General features: G+C 51.7%; 1 protein-coding gene across 1 annotated transcript; it reads left to right on the top strand.

The window, feature by feature from the left end:
• Nucleotides 1-6,199: 6,199 nt before the first annotated feature.
• On the top strand, nucleotides 6,200-7,156 carry LOC119930111 (olfactory receptor 6B2-like). The gene has a single exon (XM_038748596.1). The coding sequence runs from the start codon at nucleotides 6,200-6,202 to the stop codon at nucleotides 7,154-7,156; it is 957 nt and encodes a 318-aa protein (XP_038604524.1).
• The last annotated feature ends 7,055 nt before the right edge of the window (nucleotides 7,157-14,211 follow it).

Below are 14,211 nucleotides of genomic sequence, written 5' to 3'. Positions count from 1 at the left end.
CAATCGTATTTATTGACCACTTACTGTGACTGTACTAAGCACTTGGAAGAGTGCAATGTAACAATAAACAGACATATTCCCTGCCCACAACGAGCTTACAGACTAGAGGCAGAGACAGATTATATTAATGTCTGTCTCCCACACTAGACTCTGAGCTCACTGTGAACAGGGAGTTCGTCTACCAACTCTGTTATATCGTATTCTCCCAATCACTTAGTACAGTGCTCTGCACACAGGAAGTGCTCAGTAAGTAAGATCTTTAAGGTGAGTAAGGCGGCACTAGAGGAGCAAAGCATGCAGGCTGGGTTGTAGTAGAAAACTGGTGAAGTGGAAGGGAAGGTTTAGGAAGAGTGGGGAGATGTGGATTGACCATATTTTTAGAACAATGATCCAAGTAGCAAAGTGAAGTATGGACTAGAGTCGGGAGAGAAGGGAGGCGGGGATATCAGTGAGGAGGTTGGCGCAGTAATCGAGGAGGAATATGGTAAGTGCTTGGATCAGCCTGGTAGCAGTTTGGATGAGAGGAAAGGGTGGATTTTAGAGATGGTGTGAAAGTTGAACCGACAGAATTTGGTGATAGATTGAATATGTGGTTTGAATGAGTGAGTTGAGTCAAAGATAAGGCCAAGGTCACAGGCTTCTGAGACAGGGAAGATGATGGTGTCATCGACGACGAAGGGAAAGTCTAGGGGAGGACCAGATTTGTGTGGGAAAGTGAGGAGTTCTATTTTGGACATGTTAAATTTGAGATGTCTGTGGGACCTCCAAACAGAGATGTCCTGAAGGCAGTAGGAAATGAGAGACTGCAGAGGAGAGAGGTCAGGGCTGTACAGTGCTCGGCACAAAGTAAATGCTCAATAAATGCAATTTAATGAATGAATGAATGTCTTTGGTAAATTTACCTTGAACGAGTTGTCTACACGCGCTGCCTAGAATTCCTCAACACCACTCTGTCCTCGACCCCCTCCAGTCTGGCTTCCGTCCCCTACATTCCACGGAAACTGCCTACTCAAAGGTCACCAATGACCTCCTGCTTGCCAAATCCAACGGCGCATACTCTATCCTAATCCTCCTCGACCTCTCAGCTGCCTTCGACACTGTGGACCACCCCCTTCTTCTCAACACGCTATCCGACCTTGGCTTCACAGACTCTGTCCGCTCCTGGTTCTCGTCTTATCTCTCCGGTCGTTCATTCTCAGTCTCTTTTGCAGGCTCCTCCTCCCCCTCCCATCCCCTTACTGTGGGGGTTCCCCAAGGTTCAGTGCTTGGTCCCCTTCTGTTCTCAATCTACATTCACTCCCTTGGTGACCTCATTCGCTCCCACGGCTTCAACTATCATCTCTACGCTGATGATGACACCCAGATCTACATCTCTGCCCCTGCTCTCTCCCCCTCCCTCCAGGCTCGCATCTCCTCCTGCCTCCAGGACATCTCCATCTGGATGTCCGCCCGCCACCTAAAGCTCAACATGTCGAAGACTGAGCTCCTTGTCTTCCCTCCCAAACCTTGTCCTCTCCCTGACTTTCCCATCTCTGTTGACGGCACTACCATCCTTCCCGTCTCACAAGCCCGCAACCTTGGTGTCATCCTCGACTCCGCTCTCTCATTCACCCCTCACGTCCAAGCCGTCACCAAAACCTGCCGGTCTCAGCTCCACAACATTGCCAAGATCCGCCCTTTCCTCTCCATCCAAACCGCTACCCTGCTCATTCAAGCTCTCATCCTATCCCGTCTGGACTACTGCACCAGCCTTCTCTCTGATCTCCCATCCTCGTGTCTCTCTCCACTTCAATCCATACTTCATGCTGCTGCCCGGATTATCTTTGTCCAGAAACGCTCTGGGCATATTACTCCCCTCCTCAAAAACCTCCAATGGCTACCCATCAATCTGCGCATCAGGCAGAAACTCCTCACCCTGGGCTTCAAGGCTCTCCATCACCTCGCCCCCTCCTACCTCACCTCCCTTCTCTCCTTCTCCAGCCCAGCCCGCACCCTCCGCTCCTCCACCGCTAATCTCCTCACTGTACCTCGTTCTCGCCTGTCCCACCATCGACCCCCGGCCCACGTCATCCCCCGGGCCTGGAATGCCCTCCCTCTGCCCCTCCGCCAAGCTAGCTCTCTTCCTCCCTTCAAGGCCCTGCTAAGAGCTCACCTCCTCCAGGAGGCCTTCCCAGACTGAGCCCCTTCCTTCCTCTCCCCCTCGTCCCCCTCTCCATCCCACCATCTTACCTCCTTCCCTTCCCCACAGCACCTGTATATATGTATATATGGTTGTACATATTTATTACTCTATTTATTTATTTATTTATTTATTTATTTATTTATTTTACTTGTACATTTCTATCCTATTTATTTTATTTTGTTGGTATGTTTGGTTCTGTTCTCTGTCTCCCCCTTTTAGACTGTGAGCCCACTGTTGGGTAGGGACTGTCTCTATGTGTTGTCAATCTGTACTTCCCAAGCGCTTAGTACAGTGTTCTGCACATAGTAAGCGCTCAATAAATACGATTGATTGATTGATTGATTGATTTAGGAATCATCCACAAAGAGATGGTAATTGAAGTCACAGGAGAGAATGAGTTTTCCAAGGGAGCGGGTGTGGGTGGAGAATAGAAGGGGACCTAAAGCTAAACCTTGAGGGATTCCCACAGTTAGAGGGTGGGAAGTAGAGGAGGAGCCTACCAAAGAGTCTGAGAATGAGCGGCCAGAGAACAAGGAAGAGAACTAGGAGAGGACAGTGTCAGTGAAGCCGAGGTTAGAGAATGTTTCCAGGAGAGTGGGGTGGTCCACAGTGTCCAGGGCAGCTGAGAGGTTGAGGAGGATTAGGATGGAGTAGGGACCAGTGGATTTTGACAAAAGGAGGTCTTTGGTGACCTTAGAGAGGGCCATTTCCTTGGAGTGGAGGAGGCGAAAGCCAGAGTACAAGGAGTCAAGGAGGGAATTGGAGGAAAGTGGAGGCAACCACGAGGATGCCTTTGGAAAGGAATGGTAGGAGGGAGATGGAGGACACTGTCTACCAACTCTTTTCTACTGGACTCTCCAAAGCACTTAGTACAGTGGGCTGCACACTGTAAGAACTCAGTAAGTATCACTGATTGATCTAGAATAGCCAGAGTCACAACAGCCACACTCGCCGCCCTCCTGCAAAGTGGTTGGGGTTTCGGGGTTGGTCGGGGCCCCGGTCGAGGTTGCCAGCAGCCAGTACCTGGGCTGGAGCCTAAAGGGGAAGTCTTCCCGAAGGTGGTGGGAGACCATTTATAGCTGCTTTCCTTCCCCCTCCTCCTCCGCTTTCCCCTCCCTCTCCGCCTCCTATTTCACATCTACCCAAAGTCTTCTGGCTCTGGAGTCCTGGCCCTTCCTGCCAATCAATAAGCGAGGACTTTTAGTGAAAGCAGAGCAAGGGCCCGGGGTTAGGGAGGGAGCAGACCCGGCTGGGGAGGCAGAGCACTGGGACCACTGGGGAGAGGAGCTGCCTGGGCCCTGCATGGCCCGGGGACTCCATTTCTCCTAGAGCTACAATCTCAGTCATATTATCCCTTCTCCCCTCCTTAACTTCCATCTTCAACCACTCACTCTCCACTGGTTCCTTCCCCTCTGCCTTCAAACATGCCTATGTCTCTCCCATCCTAAAAAAAACTCTCTCTTGACCCCACCTCACCTTCTAGTTATCGCCCCATCTCCCTCCTACCATTCCTTTTCAAACTCCTTGAACGAGTCGCCTACACGTGTTGCCTCGAATTCCTCAACACCACTCTCTCCTCGACCCCCTCCAGTCTGGCTTCCGTCCCCTACATTCCACGGAAACTGCCTACTCAAAGGTCACCAATGACCTCCTGCTTGCCAAATCCAACGGCGCATACTCTATCCTAATCCTCCTCGACCTCTCAGCTGCCTTCGACACTGTGGACCACCCCCTTCTTCTCAACACGCTATCCGACCTTGGCTTCACAGACTCTGTCCTCTCCTGGTTCTCGTCTTATCTCTCCGGTCGTTCATTCTCAGTCTCTTTTGCAGGCTCCTCCTCCCCCTCCCATCCCCTTACTGTGGGGGCTCCCCAAGGTTCAGTGCTTGGTCCCCTTCTGTTCTCAATCTACACTCACTCCCTTGGTGACCTCATTCGCTCCCACGGCTTCAACTATCATCTCTACGCTGATGATGACACCCAGATCTCCATCTCTGCCCCTGCTCTCTCCCCCTCCCTCCAGGCTCGCATCTCCTCCTGCCTTCAGGACATCTCCATCTGGATGTCTGCCCGCCACCTAAAACTCAACACGTCCAAGGCTGAACTCCTTGTCTTCCCTCCCAAACCCTGCCCTCTCCCAGACTTTCCTATCTCTGTTGATGGCACTACCGTCCTTCCCGTCTCACAAGCCCGCAACCTTGGTGTCATCCTCGACTCCGCTCTCTCATTCACCCCTCAAATCCAAGCTGTCACCAAAACCTGCCAGTCTCAGCTCCGCAACATTGCCAAGATCCGCCCTTTCTTTTCCATCCAAACCGCTACCCTGCTCGTTCAAGCTCTCATCCTATCCCGTCTGGACTACTGCACCAGCCTTCTCTCTGATCTCCCATCCTCGTGTCTCTCCCCACTTCAATCCATACTTCATGCAGCTGCCCGGATTGTCTTTGTCCAGAAATGCTCTGGGCATGTTACTCCCCTCCTCAAAAATCTCCAGTGGCTACCAATCAATCTGTGCATCAGGCAGAAACTCCTCACCCTGGGCTTCAAGGCTCTCCGTCACCTCGCCCCCTCCTACCTCACCTCCCTTCTCTCCTTCTCCAGCCCAGCCCGTACCCTCCACTTCTCTGCCGCTAATCTCCTCACCGTACCTCGTTCTCGCCTGTCCCGCCGTCGACCCCCGGCCCACGTCATCCCCTGGGCCTGGAATGTCCTCCCTCTGCCCATCCACCAAGCCTGCTCTCTTCCTCCCTTCAAGGCCCTACTGAGAGTTCACCTCCTCCAGGAGGCCTTCCCAGGCTGAGCCCCTTCCTTCCTCTCCCCCTCATCCCCCTCTCCATCCCCCTCATCTTACCTCCTTCCCTTCCCCACAGCACCTGTATATATGTATATATGTCTGTACATATTTATTACTCTATTTATTTATTTTACTTGTACATATCTATTCTATTTATTTTATTTTGTTAGTATGTTTGGTTTTGTTCTCTGTCTCCCCCTTTTAGACTGTGAGCCCACTGTTGGGTAGGGACCGTCTCTATATGTTGCCAACTTGTACTTCCCAAGCGCTTAGTACAGTGCTCTGCACACAGTAAGTGCTCAATAAATACGATTGATTGATTGACACCCCATAGGGGGCTGACACCAAGACAAACCAGAACCGAGGTGGGGGATGTAGGGGAGGCGATGGAGCAGGCCATGCCAACTTCACCACCTCCTCTGCCACAGCGGGCCTGAGAGGTGGCTGTGACCTCCTGATCCCGGGGCCAGACCCCAGAAACCACCTGAGGGCAAGGATGCCGGCCCCTGGGAGGGGGGGCTCGGGTCAGCATCCATATAGGATCTCGGGTAAGAGAAGCAGCGTGGCTCTGTGGAAAGAGCCTGGGCTTGGGAGTCAGAGGCCATGGGTTCAAATCCCAACTCTGCCAATTGTCAGCTGTGTGACTTTGGGCAAGTCACTTCACTTCTCTGAGCATCAGCATCTGTAAAATGGGAATTAAGACTGTGAGCCCCAAGTGGGACAACCTATCACCCTGTAACCTCCCCAGTGCTTAGAACAGAGCTTTGCACACAGTAAGAGCTTAATAAATGCCATCATTATTATTATTGTTATATCTCCCTCTTGACCCCGTTGCCCTCGATAAACATGAGCTGGACGAGAGTCCAGTTACCTGTAGGGCCAGTGGGGCCACGGTGCCAAGAGGAGACTGGGCACAGATGTGAAATAGGCTATGTCCCAGGATCTCACCTGGACGTTTCCTTCTGTGGAAAAGCCCTGAGCCTCCATTCCTCAAGGAGTCCATGGCCCGTGAGCTCACACTGGGTTTGCTCATCCCTCTCCGGAGGTTAAGTGCCGTGTCTACAGGCCGACAGTGTCCCCACCAGGATCAGCAGGGTGTCCAGGGGCCAGTTCTGCTGCTCGCGGGCCTGGGAGGAGCCTGTGTCTCTCCTACTCTGAGGACTGACTGCTCACCAGACCTTCTGGTTGTGTGTTGCAGGGTGGCGGTTCCAGCGCTCAGTGACATGAAGGTGGAAAATGCCACCCACATCACAGAGTTCTTCCTCCTGGGGTTCCCGACTGGCCCCCGGCTGCAGCTGTTGCTCTTCGTCGTCTTCCTCGGGGCCTACCTGTTGGTGCTGGTGGAGAACCTCCTTATCATCTTGGCCACCTGGGCCAGCAGCTCCCTCCACAAACCCATGTACTACTTCCTGGCCAGCTTGTCCTTCCTGGAGATCTGGTATGTGTCCAACATTGTCCCAAAGATGCTGGACAACTTCCTCCTACGGTGGCAGCAGCAGGAGCAGCAGCAGTGCATCTCCTTTATGGGTTGTATGGTCCAGCTGTACATTTTCAGCTCCCTGGCCTGCAGCGAGTGCGTCCTCCTGGCAGCCATGGCCTACGACCGCCACGTGGCCATCTGCCACCCCCTCCGCTACCCCGTCCTCATGAGCCCCCGGACGTGCGGCCGCCTCGTGGTCTTCTCTTTCACGAGCGGCTTCGCCGTCTCCGCGGTCAAGGTCTACTTCATCGCGAACGCCACCTTTTGTGGCTCCAACACTCTGAACCACTTCTTCTGCGACCTCTCGCCCATCCTGAAACTAGCCTGCACCGACTTCTCCACCGCCGAGCGGGTGGACTTCGCGCTGGCGTCGGTCATCCTGGTCTTGCCGCTGGTGGCCACGGTGCTGTCCTACGGCTCCATCGCCTCGGCGCTGGTGCGCATCCCCTCCGCCTCTGGCCGCCGCAAGTCCTTCTCCACCTGCGCCTCCCACCTCTCCGTCGTCACCGTGTTCTATACGGCGATTATCTTCATGTACGTCCGGCCCCGGGCCATCGACTCCCGGGACTCAAACAAGCTGGTCTCTGCCGTCTACACCATCCTGACCCCCGTGGTGAACCCTTTGATCTACTGCCTGAGGAACCAGGAGTTCAAGAGGGCCGTGAAGAGCTCTCTGGGCAGGGGACGAAGCTCCCACTAGGAAACCCCTTCCCCGGCCCCACCACCACCCACCAAGCTGGAACCCAGAGCCGGACAGCCAGGAAGCTCTCTTCTGGCCACCGCTACCCTCTCGGCCCTGCCGTCTTCATCCCGCTGGCTGGGGAGGGGTCCTCAGAAGCCATTCCCCCCCACACTCCGAATTCCCCCTGGACACCCCAGCGGAGCAGGACAGCGAAGGAGCTCTATGCCACGCCATACCTTCTCTCTGTTTCCCTGCCCCACCTTGGCTTCTCGGCCGGGAAGATGGCCAGGCAGCTGCTGCTGCTGCTCCTGGACCGCACCCGGCACCGCTCCCCTGGCTTCCGGCAGGATGGAGCCGTCAGGATCCCCCCGAGGGAACGTACTGGGGATTGGCAGCTGGAACCCACGAACGCTGATATGTATTCAGGTCGCAGCCCTCTTTTGTACTCATCCCCATTTTACAGATGAGGAAACTGTGGCACGGAAAAGTGAAGTGACTTGCCCAGGATCACACAGGCGGCAAGGGGCAGCACCGGAATTAGAAGCCAAGTCCTCTGACTCCAAGGTCTGTGCTCTTTCCGCTAGGCCACCCTGCTGGAAAGCCTGGGCCCGTCCTGGCTGAGAGTGGCTCAGAGAACCGAGGACATTCACTCATTCAATCGCATTTATTGAGCACGTATTATGTGCAGAGCACTGTACTGAGCGCTTGGGAAGTACAAGTCGGCAACATATAGAGACGGTCCCTACCCAACAACGGGCTCACAGTGTAGAAGGGGAGAAACGGACAAGACAAAACACGTAGACAGGTGTCAAAATTGTCAGAACAAATAGAATTAAAGCTATATGCGCATCAGAGAAGCAGCGTGGCTCAGTGGAAAGAGCACAGGCTTCGGAGTCAGAGGTTAAGGGTTCGAATCCCGACTCCACCACATGTCTGCTGTGTGACCTTGGGCAAGTCACTTAACTTCTCTGAGCCTCAGTTACCTCGTCTGTAAAATGGGGATTAAGACCGTGAGCCCCACGTGGGACAACTTGATCACCTTGTGTCCCCCCCAGCACTTAGAACAGTGCTCTGCACATAGTAAGCACTTAACAAATGCCATTATTATTATTATTAGTAAAATAGAGTAGTAAATATGTACAAGTAAAATAAATAGAGCAATAAATCTGTACAAACATATACAAGTGCTGTGGGGAGGGGAAGGAGGTAGGGCCGGGGGGATGGGGAGGAGGAGAGGAAAAAGGGGGCTCAGTCTGGGAAGACATCCCGGTGGAGGTGAGCTCTCAGTAGGGCTTTGAAGGGAGGAAGAGCTAGCTTGGTGGATGTGTGGAGGGAGGGCGTTCCGGACCAGGGGAAGGACATGGGCTGGGGGTTGACGGCGGGACAGGCGAGAATGAGGCACAGTGAGGAGGTTAGCGGCAGAGGAGCGGAGGGTGCGGGCTGGGCCGGACAAGGAGAGAAGGGAGGTGAGCTAGGAGGGGGCAAGGTGATGGACAGCCTTGAAGCCGAAAGTGAAGAGCTTTTGCTTGATTCTTAGGTTGACAGGCAGCCACTGGAGATTTTTGAGGAGGGGAGTGACGTGTCCAGAGCGTTTCTGTACAAAGATAATCCGGGCAGCAGAGTGAAGTACATCAGCTCTCTGTGTCACCCCTTGGAGGTCCCAGGGACTAATATATACCCAGACCCTACCCTTCTAGACAGAGAACTCCATTGGCACCGACCCCGGAATCGGGAGCGAGACCAGCCCTGAGCCTTAACCCTGAATGTCTCTTCTGGGTCTGGCTGCACATGCCTATCCTCGGATCGTGGCCTCGGGGGCCAAGCAAGGTCTTTGAGCTTGGCCCCCTTCCTGCCACCCCCAAGTCATGCAGAGGGAGGAGACTTAAAAGGGACCGATGTGCTGCCCTGAGGCCTGGGCAGCAGAAGGCAAGTGACTTACCTAAAGTCACAAAGTAGCCAAGTAGCAGAGCCGAGATTAGAATTCAGGTCTTCTGAATCCTAGACCCAAGCTCTTCCCATCACGCCACACTGCTACTCGCCCTTCCTGTTCACCCTCCCTTCTGCGTTGCCTGCCCATTTGAATCTGGACCTCTTAAACCCTTGGGTACTCACCTCACCTCCAGTTGCACAGCATTTATACACATCTCCTTATATTCTACCCTTTTCCCTATTCGTAATTTATTTTAATGTCCATATCCCCCACTAGACTCTAGGCTCCTTTTTTTTATGGTATTTGAGAAGTGCTTACTGTGTGCCTGGAACTGTTATATGCACTGGGGTAGATCAAGCTAATCAGGTTAGACACAGTCCATGTACCATGTGGGGCTCATAATCTTAATCCCCGTTTTAGAGAAAAGTGAAGTGACTTGTCCAAGGTCACACATCAGACAAGCGGTGGAGCCGGGATCAAAACCCAGGTCCTTCCGACTCCCAGGCCTGCGGTCTATCCACTAGGCCAGGCTGCTTCTCTAAACTTCTGTTTCTCTTAGCTTGTGCTTCTCTTGTCTGCTCCTTATGGGCAGGGATTGTTTCTGCCAGCTTTATTGTATTGTCTTCTCCTGGGCATTTAGTACAGTGCTCTGCACTCAATAAGCACCCAATACCATTGGCCGATTGATTTGAATTAATTAATTCATTCATTCATTCATTCAATCGAATTTATTAAGCACTTACTGTGTGTCGAGCACTGTACTAAGTGCTTGGGAAGTACAAGTTGGCAACATATAGAGATGGTCCCTACCCAACAACGGGCTCACAGTCTTGAAGGGGGAGACAGACAACAAAACAAAACATGTGGACAGGTGTCAAGTCGTCAGAACAAATAGGATTAAAGCTAAATGCACATCATTAACACAATAAAGAGAATAGTGAATATGTACAAGTTAAATAAATGGAGTAATAAATCTGTACAAACATATATACAGGTGCTGTGGGGAGGGGAAGGAGGTAGGGCAGTGGGGATGGGGAGGAGGAGATGAAACAGGGGGCTCAGTCTGGGAAGGCCTCTGGGAGGAGGTGAGCTCTCAACTGGCTACAAGAGACATGATCTTTGCTGAGGGTCCGTTAGAGGAAAAATGCAGGAAACGGCACCAAGACCTCAATGCAAAGGCCATGCGGGCTCTGGAAATTACTAAACAAATTTGACTGACTGACTTGAGTAGTTCATCAGAACCCTGTGACTATTTCATGGCATCATGGCTGGCCGAGACAGAGCCAAGGCTGCACTGTCTGAGCCATTCCCCACTGCCAGCAGAGGAAAGCAGGGAATCAATCAATCAATCAATCAATCAATCATATTTACTGAGCGCTTACTGTGTGCAGAGCACCGTACTAAGCACTTGGGAAGTACAAGTTGGCAACATATAGAGACAGTCCCTACCCAACAGTGGGCTCACAGTGTAAAAGGGGGAGACAGAGAACAAAACCAAACATACTAACAAAATGAAATAAATAGAATGGATATGTACAAGTAAAATAAATACATAAATAAATAGAGTAATAAATATGTACATACATATATACAGGTGCTGTGGGGAAGGGAAGGAGGTAAAATGGGGGGGATGGAGAGGGGGACGAGGGGGAGAGGAAGGAAGGGGCTCAGTCTGGGAAGGCCTCCTGGAGGAGGTGAGCTCTCAGTCGGGCCTTGAGGGGAGGAAGAGAGCGAGCTTGGCAGATGGGCAGAGGGAGGGCATTCCAGGCCCGGGGGAGGACGTGGGCCGGGGGTCGATGGCGGGACAGGCGAGAACGAGGCCTAACGGTGAGGAGATCAGCGGTGGAGGAGCGGAGGGTGCGGGCTGGGCTGGAGAAGGAGAGAAGGGAGGTGAGGTAGGAGGGGGCGAGGGGATGGACAGCCTTGAAGCCCAGGGTGAGGAGTTTTTGCCCGGTGCGTAGGTTGATTGGTAGCCACTGGAGATTTTTGAGGAGGGGAGCAACATGCCCAGAGCGTTTCTGCACAGAGATGATCCGGGCAGCAGCGTGAAGTATACACTGAAGTGGGGAGAGACAGGAGGATGGGAGATCAGAGAGGAGGCTGATCAGAGAGGAGGTTCTAATCCCAGCTCCGCCACTTGTCAGCTGTGTGACCTTGGGCAAGTCACTTAACTTCTCTGTGCCTCAGTTACCTCATCGGTAAAATGGGGATGAAGACTGTGAGCCCCAAGTGGGACAAACTGATTTCCTTGTATCTCCCTCAGAGCTTAAAACAGTGCTTGGCACATAGCGCTTAACAAATGCCATCATTATTATGATTATTACAGGGACCGTAAACAACCCAATTATCTTGTATTTACCCCAGTGCGTAGAACAGGGCCTGGTACATAGTAAATGCATAACAAATACCATAATATAATAATCTAATAGTAATATAATAATAATCAATCCTGCTCTAGATGAATTAGGGGAAAGGGGCACAGAGGCAGGATATGTCCTGATGGAATGACTGGATCATGAAGAGGAATAGGGAGAGGGACAGGGACAGGGAGAAGAAGAGGCGAGGGACAGAAGAGGGAGAGGAGAAGGAGGAGAGTCGGGGAAGGGCGGGGCGGGCAGGGGCTCCCCTGGGGGACCGGATGGGTGGAAAAAGCAACGCAAAGATGATCTGGAGAAGGGGCGCCCACGTCCGAGGCCTCTTGGGACGGCGAGACGGAGAGGAAGAATCAGACAGAGACAGAGGGTGGACACTGCACGCAATTTCCTCCCGTTACTCCTGGTTGATACCTACCAGAACCGGCACTGATACCGCACCATGACAATGTCACATTCAAATCTGCATCCTGGTACGTCATCCTGGTATATTTGTTCTGACCACCCCCTTCTTCCTTCTCGTCGTGGGTTCTAATTCCGGCTCCGCCACTTGTCAGCTGCGTGACTTTGGGCAAGTCACTTAACTTCTCTGGGCCTCAGTTCCCTCAGCTGTAAAATGGGGATTAAGGCTGTGAGCCCTACATGGGACAACCTGATCACCTTGCCTCAGTTACCTCATCTGTAAAATGGGGATTAGGACTGTAAACCCCATGTGGGGCAACCTGGATACCTTCTATCTACCCCAGCGCTTAGAACAGTGCTTTGTACATAGTAAGCGCTTAACAAATATCACCATTATTATTATTATTCTCCCCATTTGTAGATTCATTCATTGTTGTATTTATTGAGTGCCTACTGTGTGCAGAGCTTGGAAAGCATAATTCGTCAACAGAGACAATCCCTACCCAACAACGGGCTCACAGTCTAGAACATATTTAAGTATTGGAGCTAATCTTTTCCACAAGACGATTTCTTATTTTTATCACTGGATTCCATTGTTATAATTGTGGTTTTTGTTAAGCGCTTACTATATGCCAAGCACTGCACTAAGTGCTTGGGTAATAATAATAATAATAGTATTTATTAAGCGCCTACTATGTGCCAAGCACTGTTCTAAGCGCTGGAGTAGATAGAAGGTATCCAGGTTGCCCCACATGGGGTTTACAGTCTTAATCCCCATTTTACAGATGAGGTAACTGAGGCACACAGAAGTTCAGTAACGCCCAAAGTCACGCAGCTGACAAGTGGCAGAGGGGGGATTAGAACCCATGACCTCTGACTCCCAAGCCCGTGCTCTTTCCACTAAACCATACTGCTAGATACAAGATAATCACGTCCCACATAGGGCTCACAGACTAAGTAGTCATCATTAACTGACATTTCAGGTGCTGTAATCTTTCAAAAATAGAGATTATTTGCTAGGAAAAAAACACTTAAATAGAAACGAGGGGGCTACAGAGGGATGTCTGGTAGCCTTGAGTCCTTTCAGTGGCATACACACCATTCATTCACCTGAAGGGCTAATCTTTGCAGCGTGGCTCAGTGGAAAGAGAGTCAGAGGTCATGGGTTCTGATGTCCACTTCACCACTTGCCTGCTGTGTGACTTTGAGCAAGTCACTTAACTTCTCTGGGCCTCAGTTACCTCATCTGTAAAATAGGGATTAAGACTGTGAGCCCAATGTGGGACAACCTCATTACCTTGTATCCCCCCTGCTCTAGTACTTAAAACAGTGCTTGGCACATAGTAAGTGCTTAAATGCCATCATTATTATTATTATTTGCACACACAAGGCTGTAGCTGTTTTACAGGAAATAGTGGGATGATCAACAGGCTGAGAAGCCCGAGTCTGATGAGGAATAGTGTGGGAAGGGGGAGACGGTGAGGCTAATCAATCAATCAATCCATCAATCGTATTTATTGAGCACTTACTGTGTGTAGAGCACTGTACTAAGCGCTTGGGAAGTACAAGTCGGCAACACATAAGGGGAGATCCTGAGCTCAGTGAGGAAAGGAGGAGTGGAAGGATGAAGGGGAGACAGGTTAGGGGAAAAGCCTGAGAAATGAGGTGGGGACTAGCAGCCTAAGAAGAGCCTGAGTTCAGTAAGAAACGGGCGGGAGGCTGAAGTAAGAGCTGAGTTCAGTGGGGAGGGGGCCGGGGACTGGCAGGCTAAGGGATGAGCCTGAATTCAGTGAGAAACGGGAGGGGGACTGGTAGAAAGAGCCTTAGTTCAGTAGGGAACAGGAGCAGGTAAAGGAGAGACAGGACAAGGGAAAGGCCTGAGTCCAGTGAGGAGTGGGGGGGGACTGGGAGGGAAGAGACTGAGTCCACTGCAGAACGGACTAGGCGCTGACAAGTTTAGGGAAGATCCTTCATTCAGTAAGAAAGGGGCTGCCAGACTTTCATCATCAATCGTATTTATTGAGCGCTTACTATGTGCAGAGCACTGTACTAAGCGCTTGGGAAGTACAAGTTGGCAACATATAGAGACAGTCCCTACCCAACAGTGGGCTCACAGTCTAAAAGGGGGAGACAGAGAATAATTATTATTAATAATAATAATGTTATAATAAGAATTAATAAGAATGATGGCATCCATTAAGCTTTTACTACGTGCAAAGCACTGTTCTAAGCGGGAGGAACAGGAGAAGGGAAAAGGGACAGGCCACCTAAAGGAAGGGCCTGAGCTCAGTGAGGAATGATGAAGGTGGGGAGAGGGGCAGACAGATGAAGGGAAGGGGCTGACAATCCCAGGGAAAATCCTGAGCTCA

The sequence above is a fragment of the Tachyglossus aculeatus genome, chromosome 6 (genome assembly GCF_015852505.1).
Source record: "Tachyglossus aculeatus isolate mTacAcu1 chromosome 6, mTacAcu1.pri, whole genome shotgun sequence".
Taxonomy (NCBI): domain Eukaryota; kingdom Metazoa; phylum Chordata; class Mammalia; order Monotremata; family Tachyglossidae; genus Tachyglossus; species Tachyglossus aculeatus.
This window is presented reverse-complemented; position numbering and strand designations above follow the sequence as displayed.